Source organism: Myxine glutinosa, chromosome 1, assembly GCF_964187855.1.
Source record: "Myxine glutinosa chromosome 1, kmMyxGlut1.1, whole genome shotgun sequence".
NCBI classification, from domain to species: Eukaryota; Metazoa; Chordata; class Myxini; order Myxiniformes; family Myxinidae; genus Myxine; species Myxine glutinosa.
Genome location: NC_136261.1, coordinates 246070757 through 246092130, shown reverse-complemented (window position 1 = coordinate 246092130; position 21374 = coordinate 246070757). Strand labels below are relative to the sequence as shown.

At 45.1% G+C, this 21374-nt stretch overlaps 1 protein-coding gene across 8 annotated transcripts in view; it reads left to right on the top strand.

Annotated features, from left to right (window-relative positions):
* Positions 1–21374, top strand: part of LOC137435788 (AT-rich interactive domain-containing protein 4B) — a 198729-nt gene that overhangs the window by 75216 nt on the left and 102139 nt on the right. For all 8 annotated transcript variants that reach the window (XM_078785606.1, XM_078785603.1, XM_068129745.2 and 5 more), the window contains 4 exons: positions 14253–14332; positions 14444–14535; positions 14637–14781; positions 15909–15991. In XM_078785606.1, the coding sequence (XP_078641732.1) occupies positions 14456–14535; positions 14637–14781; positions 15909–15991 (308 nt within the window). In that variant the 5' untranslated portion in view covers positions 14253–14332; positions 14444–14455. The remainder of the gene's footprint in view (positions 1–14252; positions 14333–14443; positions 14536–14636; positions 14782–15908; positions 15992–21374) is intronic.

Here is a 21374-nt window from a genome sequence, read left to right as displayed (position 1 = left end):
TTGGGTCCAAAACACTAACCTCATCACCCAGTCTACTCACTAATGCCTCTCGGTGCGCCAATTCCTGTCCAAAGCCCGGCTTCGTAAAGCCAAGCCATGAATGCGGGATGTTCTGTGCCAGCGGCTGGATGCGTCCGGCACTCGGTGCAGGGACGGGGGCTTACCCGGGCCGAGATCCCACGCACCACCTCGGCGTGGAGCCATCCAATTGCCCGATCTCGACCTGCCGGCACGTCTCACCAAAAAGTGGTCGCCATGACGATCCTTCCTATCGGGCTGCCCGCTTTGCCTCGTGGAGCACAGACGCGGCCGTTCAAAGTGAGGCCCAGCGTGGATTGCGCACGGCGGTCCTTTCGAACCCGCCGTGGCTCGGATCCCCGCTGGTTCTCGCGGCACGCGAAGCCCGGCACGCACCGAGGGCCCGCTTCGGCTAAAAGTCGACCTAACCTCTAACCCGTGTAACGTCGATGCTTCACCTGCATGCTTACACCCCGCAGCCCGTTCCTTGCTCACACATCCAGCCGTGCCCATGCTCCTCGTACCTTTCCTTACACACCCAGGTACCCTCATCCCACTCCTGACACCAATTGTTACAGACACGACTTTGATGTTATGGTGGGCCGAGCGGAATGGCCGCCGTGTCCGCACAAATTACCCGATTATACTCGAACGTTGCCGAGTCGCGCTACGCTAAATCAATGAAGGAAAAGGACACAACGGCTGGGATTAAAATGACACGACACCAAGGGTTCAGTTCTCAAGACCTCCGGAGGAGGTTATATTAGGGCGGAAGGTCAGATTACAACGACAAGAGGGACAGCATAGAAAGGCAGGCACTTAGTTACACTCTTATATTAGCCCCGACAGACGACAGATAAACGGGACAAAAACTGACACACGGGGATTGATGGCAAGGAAAGGCGGGTTGGTCGATGGCCAGCACAAGGTGCACCTTGTGCTCAGGGACAGGATAGCGCGGCCCAAAAGATGCAGGAGGTCTCTCAGCGCTCGGAGGTAGTGACTTCTCTTTCCAAGCTGGGGGCGCATCTCACTCTTACTCTTGACAGCGCACTCTTTCCTCATGCACCTGTCCGTCACACACCTTTCTCGCGCACACCCTCCCGTTACATCCTCTGTAACACTCACCACAGGCGTACACTTCCTCGTTACATCCTCTGTAACACTCACCACAGGTGTACACTCTCTCGTTACATCCTCTGTAACACTCACCACAGGTGTACACTCTCTCGTTACTTCCTCCGTAACACTCACCACACCGCGCTTCCATGTACCCCCTCGCACACGCGCTACGACCGACTCACTCTCGCCAGCACCCTCACTCCTTGGCACGCACTTTTTCCTCACACACCCCAGAGTCGGACTTTCTCGCTCACCTCCTTTTTCGCACACCAGACCTGTCGCACACTTCACCAACGGCCTCTCACGAACACCCGGGTCCATCTCGACCCCCAAGCTTCTTAAATCCCCTGGCGCATCATACGCACGACCATATTGGTCACCACTTACACCGGGTCCTCTTCCTCTTCGCTTCTCCTCCATCACCTGCGAATCCCTCATCCGGTTAATGAGCACATCATCACGATCCAAACACAGACTTTGGACCAATTCTTTTATCTCCTCTTTTATCTCTTTCTTATCCCCTCTCCGTCGCTTCTTAATTTCGCTCATCCCTTCTTCCACTTCTTCTAATTTCTGCTTCACCTCTTTTATTCCCCGGTACGTCTCCTCAAGCTCGTCCTCCAAGGCTACCTTGACCGTTTCCATGTGCGTCCTCACCTGCCGGTCCTTCGTCTCCATTGCCTCTATCACCTCGTCCAGCCTCGTTGTCAGTCCCTCACGTACCATCTGACATTCCCTCTTCGTCGCTACCAAGTCATCTTTTAGTTCTTTCTGTGTCGCTTTTAAACCTCCTAATACCGCAGTGTTCCTTTGAACCTGCTCCACTAACTCCGTCTGTCCCACCGTCAGCTGCTCCACCTCCTGCGTCAGGTCCTCTATGCCCCCTTGCAATTTTACAGTCCCCTTTCTCACCTCCTTCTCCATGTGCTCCTTACAGTGCCTCACCTCCTCGCGCACTCCTCCGACCTCCTCACTCACTCCTCTTCTGATCTCCTCTCCCATCACTTGCATCTCCTGCCCAGATGCCACCCTCATCTGCTCCATTTCCTCCCTGTGAGCATCCAGTTTGGTTTCTACCCCCATTCTGACCCCCTCTATCTGCTGCCCCATTTGTTTAACTTCCCTTTCCGCTTGGTCCCTCATGTCCCTCAATTTGCCTTCCATGGTGTTTTCTAACCCCTCTAACCCTTTTTGCATCCCTTCCATTTGATTCTCTTGAGCGGCCATTCTGTTTTCTACCCCCATTAACCCCTCCTGTATTTCCCCTAATCTATCGTCTAATTTCCCAAATTTCTTGTCTAATCCCTTAAAATTATTGTCTAATCCCTTAAAATTATTGTCTAATCCCTCACCAGTACCCCTCGCTTCGTCCCTCATTACCCCCATTTGGTTTCCCATTACCCCCAATTGCTCACTCTGAGCATCCATCCGGTTCCCCAACCGCTCACTATCAGCCCTCATTTCCTCCCTCATTTGCTCGCTATTCTGGGCCATAAGGGCCTTCATTTGTATGAAAAAAAGGTCCAAATTTACCAGCGGCGCTACTACGGTCGCGGGCGTGGGCGCCGTGGCCATGTGCGAGGCGCTATTTCGCGCGTCTGCTACCCTCGCTGCTTCGCTCTCCTCACGTCCCTCAATTTGGTCCTGGACCGACCCTGCCTCACTCTCCTCTACCGGAACCCAGCTGTCTTGATCCGCCATAGCGCGACTTTCAAAATTCGGGTTTTTATTTTCGTAAAACAAATTCAAATTTCGCCGTTATAATTTCGAGCGCGGAAAAAACGCGCTCCGGATCGAATTTTTCTTCCCAACACCAAAATGTTACCCTAATGGTACACTTGGTGTTCCAAAATTTGGGCTAAATGAATTTAGTCCCAGGTTCGAATCCCACTCCTGACACCAATTGTTACAGACACGACTTTGATGTTATGGTGGGCCGAGCGGAATGGCCGCCGTGTCCGCACAAATTACCCGATTATACTCGAACGTTGCCGAGTCGCGCTACGCTAAATCAATGAAGGAAAAGGACACAACGGCTGGGATTAAAATGACACGACACCAAGGATACGGTTCTCAAGACCTGCGGAGGAGGTTATATTAGGGCGGAAGGTCAGATTACAACTACAAGAGGGACAGCATAGAAAGACAGGCACTTAGACACACTTATCTTATTCCCTGACAGACGACAGATAAACAGGACAAAAACTGACTCACACGGGGATTGATTGCAAGGAAAGCGGGCAGTCGATGGCTCAAGGTGCACCGTTCTCGGAGGGGGTGCACCGTTCTCGGAGGTACTGCAATACCGGGTCGATGCGTGGAGCTCGCTCAGCGCTTGGAGGTGGTGACTGGCTCTTCTTCAAGCTGGGGGCGCATCTGACGTCACATCCGGTAAGTCGCTGCGTATATCCGGCGGGGAGTGACACGCCCTCGGCTCGTTAGCTCCGCCCCAGATGGAATCGGTCCGCCCTTCTTATTGGGTGCGGGGGGGTTACCAGGCTCCGCCCTTGACGAGGAGCTGACAGCCAGCCCCTTCGTGGTAACCCCGTGGAGCGCATGGGTAATGGCGGCTAACCGAGCCGGAGTGAGGACGCACACTCTCCCGCGCGCGCCGTTGTTGTAGTTGTTGTAGTTGTTGTTGTAGTTGTTGTTTGGGGAAGAAGATGGGAGGAGGTATGGGAAGGTCCTAAACTCACTACTGGTGCCATATAATCACATTCTGGTGCAACGAAGAGTCAGAATTAATGGAAACGAGTCCTTAACTGACATAGACTAAGAATAACTAGCAAGATGTCCGAAAGTTGTCTACGTGAGATGCGGTGGACCTGGGCACGACATTTAATGGGGGAAAAAGGGGAAGGTCGGTTCTACAGAGTGTTATTTACAGGCAATGGGACTAGGGAATGGGGGATTGGGGATAGTTGGGGAGTATTGGGGAAATAGGGGAATATTTACAAGCGGATCTGGAGGCCAAATGCCATATCCGCAACAATATATACAATATATATATATATATATATATACACTATATATATATATATACATATATACACTATATATACATATATATATATATATATATATATATATATATATATATATATATATATATATATATATATATATATATATATATATATATATATATATAATTCTATGGGTGGGAAGCTTCATAAATGTGTTGGTTATCATGTCAGATAGGAGTCTATATTCACTTACCTCACTAGTGCTTGTAACATTGTATTTTGTTAAATTAATGCTATAGTATTAATTTGTGATTGGATTGATGCTGTTTGGAATGAAAACATAGAGAGATTGACTGTAAAGCAGAATAAGGAAATGACATGGGGGTTCCACCTGTGACATTCACGGATTCGGCATTTGTAGTTTTGCCATTGAACACGTGTAGAAAAAACGAACCGGTTGTCCATGCTTGACATTCGACTGAAGGTGGCACAGGAATGTGTATGGTTCATGGTTTGCCATTCCCCATTTTTTTACCCACATCATTCACAAACCGGTTGTCCATTCCTGACGTTTGACTGAAGGTGGCACAGGAATGTGGAATTTATTGGTGCATACTTTTTTTGAGATTCTGGCCTTCCTCCCATGCGTAGCATGGGTACCTCGCAAGTACTGTATATAAAACCGAAAAACACAGGTGGATGGTGAATCCTCATTGAGGTGAAGTCTTGTGTTGGCCCCTGTGAATTTGTCTATTAATTATGTGCTGTTTGAACTTGAGTTGGACTGTGAGTATGTCGATTAATTACTTATTTATTGAGCCTTGACTACGTCCATTAATTATGGACTATTGGAACATACCTTTTAGACATTTTGGCCTTTCGAGCCCTTCCACCTTTTATATGCTTTGAGATCATTTTGACCTTTTGGACCTTTTAAGACCCTTTATACCCCATTAGACCCTTTTTACATTTACACCCTTTACACCCTTTCGACCATTTAGACCAATTGACCCTATTTATACGGTTTATACCCCTTGAACCTTCGACCTTTGAGACCTTGTTTGGACCCTTTAGACCCCTTTAACCATATATACCCCTTAGACCTTTTAGGCCTGTAACTACTGTTGAAACATACCTTTTAGTCCCCTGTAGATCCTCTTAGACCACATAGAGCCATTGATCTTATGGACCACTTAGACCCCTTGACCCTTTATACCTTTTAGACCTTTAAGTCCCCTAACACCACTAAAACACCAAATACCCTTAAGACCCCTAATGCTCTGTATAACTCTTTGACACTTAAGACTGCATCGGAATACTTTTAGACACTTTAAATCCCTTTACACCCATGTAGACCCCTTAAGTTCCTTTTTGACCCCTAAGACCTTTCAAGACCCTTTCGACCATTATACCCCTTTAGATCCAAACTACTATTGGAAAATATCCTTTCGATCTTTAGACCTCCTATCGACTCTTTGGACCCTTGAAACATTCACACCCCTGAGATTAGACCCTTCAGACCTGTAGACCCATTGGACTCCTTTAGATGCAAACCTCACAAACATCTGTAGAGTCTTCTTGCAATGTACAGAACATACGTTTTTCAGCAAGTAATGCGCAATATCCACCCACCCGGAGGTTGTGTAGTCTGCAATGTGGAACAGAATTTGCATATTGGGTCATTGAATTGGTTCACTAGTCAAAAACCTGGAAGCATATTGTTTATGTGGATCTTGCAAGTATCATGATATGCACGATATTTTCTTGTCATTATTATTTTTATTTGTAAACATTGCCAAAACATTGCGTTGTTCAATTCTCTGGGGATAACTACTTAAGATGGCATATAATGTGCAAAACGTTTTCAACTGACGCATGTTTCAAAAGGCAGTGGGTTTGGTTTGTTCATGTCAAACCGGAGAAATTCACGACCAGCAGACAGTTCATCCAAGACTGCTATCATGTTTAGGTCAAAGAGGAGATTGAAACCCGGGTCTATCCCAAGCCTGTAATGCAGCATTCCAGCCCAATCTACCTGTTTGGGGCATTACCGATGAGCATTACCGATGCCAAGAGATGAGCATTACCGATGCCAAGATAAGAGCATTACCGATGCCAAGACAGTATCCCAAAGGTAGTGATTCTTTGTCAACCAGTGCCTCATATCTTTTTATCTTAAATGAAAATCCACATTATATAATTTCTAACACCACAAAGTCCGACTAAATTGAGTTTGAATGATGAAAAAAAAAAAGTCAGAGAATGAAATTTGCAATTTTAAAGTATCATTGAGTGACTAACTCTCCAGTCTGTGTTATCAGATCATGTAACTTTGGTTTTAGCATCACAATACAATACATCACAAAATCACAATAACCTGGGAAAGGGAAGTGCTTGGGAATGGGGTCATTTAGGGCAGAATAAATAATAATCATTATGGATTGGGGGGGGGGGGGGGGGGGTTGTGACCCGAGTTCGTGCGTAGTGAACAGCTGTCTTGAAGTCCTGGCGAGAAGAATGGTACTGAACAGACTGAGGAAGTTGGTTCCATGGGTGAGAGGAGAAGAAGAAGACCACACCTTTTGAATCTTCAGATGCATAGGGCTGCCGAAGCAGTTTCCTAGGCTATTGGACACAATCCTGGATGGGTCGTCACTCCGATGCAGGATACTCAAATGGCTCATTCTTCCCCATAAGCTGATATTCATTGCGCTGACCTCAGAATAATGACAAGCTGAGTCAACCCACCAGGTGTTATTTAACTGCATGTCAGGTGCTCAAGCTCAGGACCCTGAGATCTCATGCCAGCCACCTTAACTGTTAAGCCAACACCAAGCTTGGAGGTGAGCAATGAGTCTGAATTTTGGGAGTTTAATCAGAAGAGGGTTACTGATAGACCATGTGTGCCATGCAGAAACCTGAGGGCAGAGGGTGCAATACCAAAAGGAGGTGGTCGAATACGGAGAGGCCAACAACCTCTCTTTGATGCAAACGTAACAGACCGAGACACTTAGCTTCGTCATGGGAGATCCCAATGGGTTTGAGGGCCATTCTTCTCATGGCATCAATAAGGGCGAGGTTTGAGGCATTAGGTGCCAGCCCAAAGGAGAAAGCAGTACTCCAAGCTGTGAAAGAAGGCCTTGTAGGTTGTCAAAAGTTCAAATTGGCCTAGGAAGGAACTTTCATGATGGAGGATGCTCAGTCGGTGGCTGACTTTGGAGGCCATCTTGGAAATATGTCTGCCCAAAAAGATAATGGCTCATATTGAGGCCCAAAAGTTTGAGTGACTTAATTTCTTCAAGTAGTTTGTTTCGGAAGTAGATGTGAGGGTTTGCCAGAAGGTCCTTTCGGAGAGACAGAGACAGAGTGAGAGTGTGACATTTGCAATGGTTGAAAGAGGGATTGGACCAGCTCCTGATTCTATCGAGGTGTGCAGAGAGGGAAAAGGCTGTTGCCTACCCGTCTGAAGGGTGAGAGATGATACGACAGATGGTGGAATAACCAGGAAATGTTTAGGCAGGATTTTCCAGCGACTCGGAAAGATCATTGATGAAGACGAGGAACAAGATTGGGCCCAAGACTCTGCGTTGGGGAACTCCAGCCTTGACAGGAAGAACAGATGAGTTGATCCAGTTAAGAGCTTCACACTGAATATGGGAGTGGAGGAAGTTGGTGATCCATGAGAGTAGGTTTCCTTGGATGCAAAAGAGTTTGGAGATCAAGGTTGAGTGCCAGACTGTATCAGATGCTCTAGAGTCTAGGGAGACGACAATGCTCTCATGTCTGAGATTGAGGGCTTCCATCCATTGTTGAGAAAGTAGAAGTAGCATGTGCAAGGTAGATTGACCTTTGCAACCGAACTGATGATCTGAGATCCGGCTGTTGGAGAAAAGGATGGATTTGATGTCAACTGCAACTTCATAGATTTCATGACCTTGCTTATAATTGGAAGTAAGGTAATAGGCCTGTAGTTAATATGTAGCACCAGGTTTATGCAAAATTCTTCAATTAATTGTGCACTATATAATAACAACAGCAACGCTAATGCATAATTGTTTCCAGGCTCGTGTGAGGAACATTCATTGAAAATAACTTTTCAGTACAAGATCACAAAAAGTATTTTCATTGATTGCCGACATTTCACAACCGACATTTGAAAAGTCAAAAGTGTTGTGGATATGAGAATGTTTTTTTATTTTATTGTTGTGGTAAAATGTTGTTGTAAAAGGTTGTTGTAAAATATCACCCCTCCTCCCTCCGTTTGTGGTTGTATAAAGGTCAAAGGGGGTTCCCGTAGTTAGTCCATAAAACATACATGCAGGACACGATATATCTTTTTTTGACAGTTATATCCTTATTATGTGTATTAGTGTAAGGCTGTGTCTTCCATTAATTGAAATACTCCATTGCACCAGTGAAAGAGATAGATTCCCTTCATTCCCACTCCCAACACTTCCATTCCCCCCTTTCCGTCAATTGCAATTCGCATTGCCAACTGCATGTTGGGCGGTTTTCCCTTCATCCGCCATTGACCACGAGGCAGGGTTGGGGGAAAAAAGGCGTGTCTCCACCTCGTCATAGCGGGGAGGAGGGGCGTGCCTGCCCGTCGTCATCCAGGGCGGAGCCCGAGGGTCGCGCGACCAACCAGGGCCGAGGTGAGCACCCCGATGGGCGTGTCCAAAACGCCGGCGGCGTAATCGCTGGAGGCGCTATAAAAGGCGCAAACGGAAGTGAGTAGTGAGAGGACTTTGAGTCGGTTGCCAGAGGGGTTGGTCGTCAGAGGAGGGTCAGTGGTTGCGTTGGTTGCGTTGAGTTGTCGATGGTGAGGAGACACCAGGGCCAAGAGAGAGAAGGTGCCAAGGGCCATTACCAGCAGTTGCGCCAGAGACGGCAGACGCGCCCTGAGCTGAGCCAGAGAAGCAGCTTTGGCTCCACAAGCAGCGTTGACTCCACCAGGCAGCTTCAACCCGTTACCCCGCGGGGACCAAATAGCGGTGGCATCGGTGGCCGTCGAGGTCCAGCCGACGTCCCGTGCGGGATCAAGCCCGAACCATCTGCCCCAGCTGAACCTTCCCATTCCTCCTTCCAACATTCATTCCATTCCATCCTTCTTGTATACGTGAGTTTGTTTTGTTTGTTCTGTCCCTGGGTATTTAATTAAGTCTGTAGGTAAGCTAATAATTGCACTGTGTCTCTGATCCTTCTGTATATTATTTTATTATCTTTCCTTCTCCTTGGTTACTTTGAGCATGTAAATAGTAGGAATAAATTTAGTGGTATTTCCAACCTTTCTGTCTTCTTCTTCTCCTTCTTCACATCCGTGTCGCCTTTGTCTTTTCCCTATTGACTAGCTACGGTGCGATCCGGCCAACGTCTGGGTGAATCGGGTGAGTCGGGGATCCTGTAACGGTCGCGGTTAAATACACCACCGCTCGGTCATCATAACATCTAAACCGCGATCTGTAACAATATGTAGCACCAGGTTTATGCAAAATTCTTCAATTAATTGTGCACTATATAATAACAACAGCAACGCTAATGCATAATTGTTTCCAGGCTCGTGTGAGGAACATTCATTGAAAATAACTTTTCAGTACAAGATCACAAAAAGTATTTTCATTGATTGCCGACATTTCACAACCGACATTTGAAAAGTCAAAAACATAGTCTTGTTAATATTCACAAATTGCTGATCGAAAGAAAATTCACGATTTTTTAAACGGTTTTCCAGATGTGCCAGAATTCCAAGAGCGAGTAGATTTTCATATTTTTGCTGCAACATTCATCAATATACAGTTAACTGTTGGGGCTTTGGTGATTCATCAATGTGAATTCCGTCCGTTGGATGGACGTTAAACTGGGCATCCTGTCTGCCGGCATTAGTTGGTGGATGTTAAAGATATGGTGTCCTCCGTGAAGAATTGGCGAGCTATCTTCGGCACCATGAACAAACTAGAACGCCACTCAGTAGTGCGCATACTCCCGCCGTGGGTTTAGTTGGAATAATACGTTTTGTTTAACATTCCCTCTCCCCAAAACAATAAATGAAAAAGAAAGTAAGCCCCAACTGTCAGAGAATTTATTTTGATATATCTCGGAATTAGAGGAGAAAAACATCATTTAAGAATACGAATAAAAGCTTTAATGCAGTAAAACAGAAAAAATCTTTCCCAAAAAAATTTCCAAAAATAATTCCTGAAATCGGAATAATATCCTAAGCTTCACCAAAAACTAATCAATTCTTCCTTATCCCAAGGGCAATCATCCCACCAACTTTCATCCAAATCCGTTCAGAACTTTTCCAGATATCTTGTTCACAAACACATGAGCATACGAACACACACACACACACACACACGCACACACACACACACGCACGCGCGGGCGGACGGACACGATCGAATGTGTTACTCCCTGGCAGTAATACACCTGAAAATCGCAGAGCCAGAATTATTTATTTGGTCTGGGAAGCCCTTGCGAGGTTTCTTCTTCTTTAGCCTCTCACAACTCTGGGTGAATATGCGATCTTTTTTTTAAAAGTTGGAATTTTGCCAAATCTGTTTTATTCGTTTGTTAATATACCTCAGCCATTGACAAATCTGGAACTAAGTCTTTATAAGTCCATCAAATCCTGACACCGCAAATGACATTCACTGAGCTAAATGTTGATATCTCTTCTGAGGTAAAGGAGTATGGATGGTTTTGAGGGAGTTCATGGGGGTTACGGATATGGTGTGAGAAATGGAGAAGGTGAAAGGATTTTGGAGTTTGCTGATGGAGCTGATTTGTTGATTTGTAATACTCAGTTCCAGAAAGAGGATAATAAGCTTGTTACATACACGTCAGGTGGGTCGACGACAACCGTTGACTACCTGATGGTGCGTAGGCGAGATAGGGGGCACCTCCGGGACACAAAAGTGATCCCGGGGGAGGAGGCTGTTTCACAGCACCTCTTGGTTGTCTGCGACATAAGGTTGAAAGGTGCGAGGAGCGCTCGGCGGGTGAAGTACCAACCGAGAATGAAGGTGTGGAGGTTGAAAGAGGTGACAGTGAGGGAGGCATTAAAAGAGGCTGAGTAGGGTAGAGGATGATGTAGTTGAGCTTGAAAGTGGTTGGATGTCAATGAAAGATAGTCTGTTGGGAGCCGTTGGTGAGGTATGTGGATGGACAAAAGGACCATCGAGGCACTCGGAAACATGGTGGTGGTATGATGAAGTTGGAAAGAAGATTGACGAGAAGAAGAAGAAGTTCAAGGAGTGGCAGAAGGCGAAGGGTACGGGGGCAGAAAAGGAAGAGCATGAAAGTTATAAGGCAGCCAAGAAGGCTGCAAAGAAAGAGGTAGCAAAGGCGCAGGAGGCATGTAGGAAAATGTTCGGAGAACGCTTGGATTTGGAAGAGGGTCAGAGAGCGGTATTCAGGATTGCAAAACAGATAGCGAAAGAGAGGTGTGATGTGATGGGGGTGAGTTGCTTGAAGGATGAAGTGGGACAAATCGTTGTGGACCCAGATGGAATTAAAGGAAGATGGAAGAGATATATGGAAATACTGTTGAATGCAGAGAATGAATGGGATGGCAACATAGAGAGTAACCCAGTTTTAGGACCGGCAGAGAAGATAACCGAGAAGGAAGTTGAGGAAGCGATTAAAGCAATGAAGAGTAGAAAAGCGGGAGGGCCGATGGGAGTTGTGGGAGATATGTTGAAGGCAGCGGGAAATTGGGGTGTGAAGAGAATGACAGAGATCTGCAATCTGGTGGTGAAAGAAGGCCGCATTCCAGTGGATTGGGAACTGAGTACCATCGTCCCTCTATACAAGGGGAAAGGTGACCATCTGGACTGTGGCTCGTATCGAGCAATAAAGTTATTGGAGCATGGAATGAAGGTATTGGAAAGGGTCTTGGAGAGGAGGATAAGGAAGAACGTGAAGATTGACGAAATGCAGTTTGGATTTATGCCAGGAAGAGGAACGACAGACGTGCTTTTTATTGTGAGGCAGTTGCAGGAGAAGTACATGGAGAAGAGGAAGAAGTTGTTTCTTGGGTTTGTTGATCTGGAGAAAGCATTCGATAGGGTTCCACGTGAAGTAGTGACATGGGCATTGAGGAAGTTAGGAGTGGAGGAATGGTTGATCAGAGTAGTGATGGCAATGTACAAAAGAGCGCGCACAGCTGTAAGGACGAAGGATGGGAACAGTGGTGAGTTTGAGGTGAAGGTGGGAGTGCATAAGGGGTCGGTACTAAGTCCAATACTATTTGTAGCTGTGATGGAGGTGCTGGCTCGGAACGTAAAGGAGGGTTTACCGTGGGAGTTGTTGTATGCAGATGATCTGGTGTTGATTGCAGAAAGTATGGATGGACTGAAGGAGAAGATGAACAAGTGGAAGGAATGTATGGAGATGAAAGGTCTGAAGGTGAATATCGGAAAAACAAAGGTGATGGCAAGTGGTAAAGCATGTGGTGAGGTGGAAAGAACTGGGAAGTGGCCATGTGCTATGTGCAGGAAAGGTGTCGGAGTGAACTCGATTCAATGTACAATGTGCGCTGAGTGGGTTCATCAAAAATGTAGTTGTTTGAGAGGGTCATTAACCAGTGTGGCAGCTACATTCAAGTGTAAGGTGTGCACAGAGGGAGCTGCAGATGGAGGAAATGTTGAGTTGGATCTTGGAGATGGCGTGAAGCTGGAAGGTGTGAAAACATTTTGTTACCTAGGAGACATGCTGAATGGAGAAGGTGGATCAGACTCGGCAACGCTTGCTAGAGTGAGATGTGCATGGAAGAAGTTTCGGTAACTGAGTGGCGTGCTGACGAGGAGGGGAGTGTCGTTGAAGCTGAAGGGAAAGGTGTATGCTGCATGTGTGAGAAGTGTTATGATTTATGGGAGCGAGACATGGGTAATGAACGTAGAGCAGCAACGAAGCCTGGAAAGGGTGGAAATGCGAATGGTTCGGTGGATGTGTGGAGTATCGTTGAGAGAGAGGAAGCCAAATGATGAATTGCGAAAGATGATGGGAATAGAGCCAGTGATGGATGCTGTGAAGAGAAACAGTTTGAGATGGTTTGGTCATGTGTTAAGGAAGGATGAAAGTGACTGGTTGAGAAGAGTGATGGAAATGAATGTGGAAGGAAGTAGAGGACGGGGAAGACTGAGAAAGACTTGGCTAAAGATGGTCGAAGAAGAAATGCGGGCAAGGGGGTTAACAAGGGGAGATGCAGAAAATAGGGCAAAATGGAGAAGATTGTCATTGGGACCGCAAGGCTAACCCCCGCTCTAGCAGGGAAAATGGCCTTTAAAATGCCTGTTGTTGTTTTTCTTCTGAGGTAAAAACAAACAAAACAAAAAAAAAACAGTTTTAAAGCATTATACGTATCAAACGATACATTTTATTAAACGGGGAAACCTACTACACACTTTGGTGGTTTTAAAATGACAGAATATGTCTTTATTAGAAAAAAAAAAAAAGAACATTGAAGACGACGCTGCTAAAAAAAATACACTGCTCTATTGCATAACCACGAGTTTAAACTACATTTACAACAAATATGAAAACTATTTTCATATCACAATCTTAAATATAGAATATATAGAAGATAATGATAAAAAAAAATGAGCCCTGTCTTCCAATGGTAAACAAAATCCTTCAAAAAATTCCTGGATCGGGAATAATATCCTGAGCTTCACCAAAAACTAATCAATTCTTCCTTATCCCAAGGGCAATCATCCCACCAACTTTCATCCAAATCCGTTCAGAACTTTTCCAGATATCTTGTTCACAAACACACGAACACACACACACACACACACACACACACACACACACACACACACACACACACACACACACACACACACACGGACACGAGTGAATGCATTACTCCCTGGCGGGAGTAATTACCAATTCCCTACCTGACTATACCACAGGGAAGGCAAAGGCAAACCACCCTGTATAATTCTTTATGGATGCCTCATCAGGAATTGAGGCTTTTGTTTGTCAATACGTAGTTTAATATTAAAGGTCAAATAATAATGATGATTGACATTAATAAAAATCTTCTTCTTGACTTGTTTTTGTTCCAAAGTTTTATTTCGGTCAAAATATTCAAGTGAAGCAGGTCTTCAGGTGATATGATTTTTTTGGACTTCTCAACAGAGTTTGATGATGGGGATGAGGCCTTATTGAAACGCTCTGCACTGCGGCTAAAAGGGGAGCGCCATTTTGAGAAGACCAAGGTATTTGGTTATTTGCAATGGAGTTGTTGCCAGTACAAAAACTATTTGACCTTTATTATTATTTTACATTTAAATGTAAAATAATGGAAAGTTCTGTGTTTGTCTGTTTAGACGTTAAACCCCATGTCGATGAGTGACTTTGATTTCTTTACGAGTCACAGTACCAGTAAGAAGGTGAACACGCGACCACGATCCAGTGCCATGTAAGTTGCACCTTTGTCAAAATTCATTTTGTTCGTCATTGGTGATGTGATACTGCTGATCAGAAGGAAAATAAAAGAGGAGAAATTTTCCTGTGTTACAGAATGTCATTCGATATGGCATGTTGTGAACATGAAAGCACTAGCATGAAAGATCTGGAGGACAATGCGCAGAGCATGATGGGAAAGCTGGTATGTGTGGAGGCCGGGCAAGAGAAGCGAAAAGGACCTTCGTGGTTTCCTGCATTGGTGAGATAAAACGTGTCTAGATCGATATATATTTTTTATGCCTCCACCGATGACGTCACCAGAGGCGTTATGTTTTCGGGTTGTCCATCCAGCTGTTTGTCGTCCGTGATAGGTTTTTGTTACCACAATAACTTGAGAACGGCTGAAGTAGTCCAAGTCAAACTTGGTGCAGGTATGTATAATGAGGTAAAGATGTGGGTGGTTTGTGTGCAGCCACCCGGCTGCTGGTTGCATCATTTTCAGTGGGCGCGTCTGCCGCTGATGCAATGCCTCTCTGTAACCAGTTATCTGGTACTCATTTTGCCGACCTTGGAAGGATGGCGGGCTGAGTCAACCCCACCTGGCGTTAATTCAACGGGATTCGAACTCAGGACCTTGGGGTCCCAAGCCCGCCGCCCTAACCATTAGGCCAACACCAAGGTAAAGATGAACTGACTAGATTTTGGGATCATGAGGTCAAAGGTCAAGTTAGGTACAAAAAATTCTGTTGCCAGAATAACTTGTGAACCAGTGATGGGATTTTGAGCAAAGTTGTCACAAGTATGTATAATGATGCAAACATGAACTGATTCGATTTCGGCATCAAGAGGTCAAAGGTCAGAGTCTGCAAAAGGTTTTTGTTACCCCGATAACTTGATAACAGCTGAAGGGAACTAAGTCAAACTTGGTGCAAGTATGTATCGTGATGTAAGGATAAACGGATTTGATTACGGGGCCAAGAGGTCAAAGGTCAGATGTCCTGTTTGGTAAAAATTATATTACTGCGTTAATTTGTGAACCAGTGATGGGAGTTTGACCAGACTTGGTAGAACTATATATTATGATGAAAAAATGAACTGATTAGATTTCTGCATCAAAGGTCAGAGGTCATGTCAGGTAAAAATGTGATACTTGAGAACAGGTGAAGTGATTTGAATCAAACTTGGTACAAGTATGTATAATGATGTAATAATGTGGGCAGAGGCATATCGGTCGATATCATGACGTCAAAGATTGCTGTTCTAGTCTCCGATGTTGTTGTTTGTTCTTTTGTTGTGAGTTTTCTCTTTATTTGATTAAAATTTCATGCATCGTTTATGCAGGGTGGCATGTTTTTTGCTGTGTTATTTGCACGTTTTGCCTGATAGGTTATCTCCCCAGACTGCATTGACTCCCCAGCAGCTGTGCGAAAGGAACAGTTATTGGTGCGTTCCTTCCAAGATGGCAAATTGTGAGTGCGTTTGGCTGACTGGCATTTAATTACAAGATGAGACTTAACATTTGTAATGCATCTGTTGCACATGGTTAATTTTAGATTAGTAAATGAAAGGGACACCATAAATGATTGCATTTAATTTGCTGCCTTTTTAACCCCTTGGCCAATAAATCTGGGCTAAGGTATATTACCCTGTCTGTCCATCCATTAGGGTTTTTCATTTCTGGCCCATATCTCAGTAAATAATTGAGGCAGGTTGATGAAATTTACACCCATCTCATCTATCTGTCATCTCTCCATCTTACGTAGATGTCTTTTTGAGGTATTGTGTAGATGTGACTTTTACAGCTTTTATGTGTCAGACATTAGGGCATTACACCTCATCCAAAAAGTCACATTTCTCACGCCCTAATTTTGTATTTTTTTAACATTGAATTTAAGCTCATGGAAGAGCTTGTACAAAACAAAGACAATATGACAGTATATTTTAACGTGAATTACACCATATTAGTAGACAAAAGAAATAGTACAGTACATTGCATTTGATCCGTAATTCTCCACATCATGAGCCAGTGGTTTAGATGGGAATGCTAAACAGGCCAGTTTGCCTTTTCACATCAACTTAACTGCCGTTTAGCTGCTACATAAATGAGATACTTGACTAGTTTGGTTGTAAGTACCTTTTTACAGGAATTTTAAATATATCAGATTCTCGGGCATGCATGATGCTCCATCCTGAATGTCACCTTCACCCACGTGTGCTATTCTGAACCAATGTTTAATTTGCTAGTTAATGCACTGGTACACTTTTTTTTCTATTTTCAAGTATCAGAGAGGTATTTGTCTCCCCCCCCCCTAAATCTGCGAAATAGCTCTCGGTGGTAGGGACGAGTATTTGTTAAAATAGAGTTTGTCACTGGAGGGGGCCCCACAATTTTCTGGCAATTTGCAAGATTATTGCTCGGTTAAAATGGAGTCAGTCAGAATGCTTGTTTGTAGCACTATTCTCACGTATTGGGCTGAGGTGTTGTACCTAAAAAAAAAAAATTTTTTTTACAAGCTCTAAGATGCATGGAGGAGCCTGTTACTAACAGATACATTATACAACACAGAACTTGACTGCAGAAAAACACACCTGGTCATCTTAGGGGAGATGACTTAAATTCTCAGAGCACTTTGGGAGTGCTCGCAACATCATCTTTTGATGTCACTTTTCTCTCTGCAGTCAGCGGGTAAATAAAGGAAAATTCTACCCCTGCCCCATCCTGTCCATGAGATGTCAACCCACAAAGTTTACCAATGTTCTCTATTCTAAACTCTAAAGTATAAATGCTGAGCATCGAGCAAAGAATGAGTATGTGCCACATTTAAAACCCTTGCTGTCACTCAGCCTTGTCAGATATAACTATTGACCTCCCGGTCTTAGAGCAAATGCTCGAACCACAATGCCATGGAGTCTGGTGTTTTTGGCTGACTTTTGTGCCTATTTACACCACTTTGCTGTCTATTTTGAAATCGTTTGCTCCATTCAAATACACCTCTGCCTAAAATTCATTCACACAAAATCTTGGGTCTCACTCTCAGCCATGATCTCTCTTGGGGAAGCCAAATTTCAAAGTTGGCCTCTAAAACCAGATGCTGAGAATCAAGCAAAGAAGCTGTATGTGCCACTTATAAAACCTTTGCTATTACTTGGCCATGGTCAGAATATAACTGTTGACCTCCTGTCCTCCATCGGGCATTCTCCATTGTGCAAAGTCCTTCTTTGGCACACCTGAGCTTCTATCCACCTACAAGGCTTTCTTCCGCAGCTTGATGGAGTACTGCTCTCCCCTCTGGGCTGGCTCCCTTGCCTCACATCTTGCTCAGCTTGACACCGTGCAAACCAAAGCTTTCAAAATATTTGGAATCTCTCACGATGGGTTTATTTCCCGACCAACAAAACCAGGGGTAGATTTAATCCAATGGCGGGGAATTTGAGGATGGGAGGATAGAAAATGGGGAATGTAAGAAATAAATAGATAATTATATACAATGAGGGAAAATTAATCGAAAGAAATCTGAGACGCCACACATCAGATTCGATCACAGAAGCGGAAAGGGAATGAGAACTGGGTAGGCTTATCTCTGGTGGTAACAGAGGAGGAGATGAGCAGTCTCGAACAGGTGAGAGGATGGAGAGGCAGGACGACGATGTAGGCATGGGGGGGGTGGGGGGGGGGGTGCCAAAACAGGCACAGGACGAAGCCAGGTAGGCCGGACGATGAAGCGCACCTTTCCTCACACGAGGGAAACCTTTTTCTGACACAATGCCAATTCTCCTCAGACTCCACCAGAATACTAGCCGCTCTCCTCAGGCTCAACAAGGACACTCATGATTCTTCTCAGCCACGAAAACCCTCCTCAGAACACTTTTGTTTCCTGCCCCCTCTCTTGCATGAACGCACCAAACCCGAGAGCCACTGGTTCCTCCCCATGCTCTCCGGAAACACTCCACCCTCGGAGGAGTTCATAGCTCCGCCCCAATCAGATGATGATCATCATCACTCCACCCCCTCTCTCCTAAGCCATGTACCCAGTCCTCCTCACCCAGGGGATAACAAGAGGCTTTACACACATTTGCTTAACTTTAAACCTTAGATATTTAATACCACGCACCTCCCACCGTATGGTGCACGTTCAAACAAGACAATCCTTAAGCTGACGTGTCCCTGCTTATTACATCGAGATTGGCTAACTGCTCATACATGGACCATACTACTCTATATTGTTCTATCTATTCTAAGGTAATCTCTACCCCCATCTACAAATGTAACAATATGTATCGGTTCACCGATGAAATAAAAATAGGTGTAATACCCCTTAGCACTATAGTATGGGATCTGTGATATGAAAATTTTTGGTCATGGTGAAATCCAAAAATGGTTGATTTTGATATTTTCAGAAAATGAGATAGTATAGGGTAAGCTGTAAAATCACAGATCTACACAATACCACAAGAAGGCCCATCTACATTGTGAGTATGTTTGTCTGACTGGCTTTCATATCAAAATTAAAATTACCATGTACATTTCTTGCAAACAATTTATTTTAGGTATGTGCAATTATTGTTTGGACAGACTGGCCATTATTGGCATCTTCTGTGATGACTCCAAATCACAAGGCCTGTTGCTCCCACAATGCAAACACGTTGGTTGTGCCTGTATTTCTTTTTTTTCTCTTGCTCTTCTGGTCTAGCTCCCTTTTCTCTCTCAGTGCATGATTGTCTGCACCTCCACCAGGATGCATGCATTCTTCCAGTAACCTCTCCTGGATAAACCTACAGAATCGAGGCTTACTGTACACTTCTGCTTTTTTTTCTCTCCCATTTACGGAACTATCTTCCCAATGATGTTCAAACCGACTTCCCTCCAGAGCTTGGGTCTCACTATCTGCCATGATCTTTCCTGGGAAAACCACATTTCCAAGCTGGCCTCCAAGGCCTGTCGCGGACTGGGAATCCTCTGTCGTGCGAAGTCTCCCGTTAATCTGCAGCTTTTTCATCCGCAGCTCGATGGAATACTGTTCTCCCCTCTGGGCCGGTGCTCCTGTCTCACACCTAGCTCGGCTTCACGCTGTTGAAACCAAAGCTTTCAAAATCATTGGAATCTCCCGCGATGAAGCTAACTCCGAGGGCCTTTCACTTACTCACCGCAGGCAGGTTGGTGGTCTTTCTGTCTTCTACCGACTCCTCTCCGGTTTTGCTCCCCCAGCTCTCTCTGGGCTCTGTCCCCCAAATATTCCTACAGGTCACACAAAATCTGCCTGCAACCCTCTTATAGTTAAACTGCCAAAATCAAGACTCTGCTCACCTTCACTCTTTCATTCCTCTTTTATCCCGCCTCTGGAACAAACTCCCTCACCCTCTTCAATCCCACTCCTCCCTCCAGGTCTTTAAAACAGCTTTTCACCACCATCTCTTATCTTCCCCCATCCAAAACCTTGATCTTTTCTACTCCCACTAATTTCACCCCAGATCTACTTTTTTGAAATACCAACTTCTTTCCTGGAAGTCCTTGCAGTGTCCTTGTGTGTTATACTTCTCCCATTCCCCCCTTCCCACACCCCCTCCCCTCAAGCCCTCTCCCTCTCCCTCTCACGGATCTCCCGATGTCCCTGCTCTCAAATGTTGTGTTTGTGCTTTGCCTTCTCTCCCCATCTTGTTTACCACGAACCTTATTATATGTTTTGTGTGTCTTTGATTTTTTGTTTGATAAATGTTAGCTCTTTCACGAGCCTCGATCCCGTATACAAAAAAAAAAAAAAAAAAAAAAAAGTCCTTTCTTGGCACAACTGAGCTCCTCACGACATACAATGCTTTCATCTGCAGCTCAATGGAATACTGCTCTCCCCTCTGGGCTGGTGCTCCTGCCTCACATCTGGGTCGGCCTCACGCTGTTGAATCCTAATCTTTCAGAATCATTGGTATCTCCCACGATGAAGCTGATTCTGAGGGCCTTTTACTCTCTCACCGCAGGCAGGTTGGTGGTTTTTCTGTCTTCTACCGACTCCTCTCTGGCCTAGCTCCCTCAGCTCTGTCTGTGCTCTGTCCCCGGAATATTCCTTCAGGACGCACACGATCTTCCAGAAACCCTCTTCTGGTGAAACTGCCAAAATCAAGACTCTCTGCCCACCTTTACTCTTTCATTTCTCTTTTCTCTCGCTTCTGGAACAAACTCCCATACTACCTTCAATCCCTCTCCTCCCTCCAGGTCTTCAAAATAGCTGTTCACCATCATCTCTTATCTTCACCCATCCAAAACCTTGATCTTTTCTACCCCCGCTAAAACACCCCAAATCCACCTCTTTCAATCTCCGACTTCATTCCTGAAATTCCTAAAAGTGTTCATTTGCTTTATACCGTGTACCCCTCCTCTTATCCCTCCCCCGCCCACCAGCCATCTCCTTTCAACAGATCTACCGATGTCCCTGTACTTCACTGTTGTTGCGCTTGTGTGCTTTCCTCTCTCTCCCCCTCTTGTCTCCCGCTCCCTTAATTGTATGTTTTATGTGTCCATGCATGTTTTCATGTTTAATGCGCTAGCTCCTACACAAGCCTTGACAGTGTATCCAAAAAAAAAAATAAAAAAAATCAGAGCTTGAATCATGTAAAGCCTTGAATCATGCTTGGCTGCCGCCCACCTTCCTCTGTATCTTCTCGAAGCCGAGGAACCTTTCCGATTAACATTTGTCTTAACTATCGCGGCATTTTCTACTAAGGTAATCCCCACGATATTTCAGGGTTTACTGTATATATATATATATTCCCCCACTCTCTCACCATCCTCACTTCTGTGATTGAGAGTGTGTGCCTGTATCCAACTTGTTCATCCCTTTGTGTCGTTCTCCACCTCCTCTT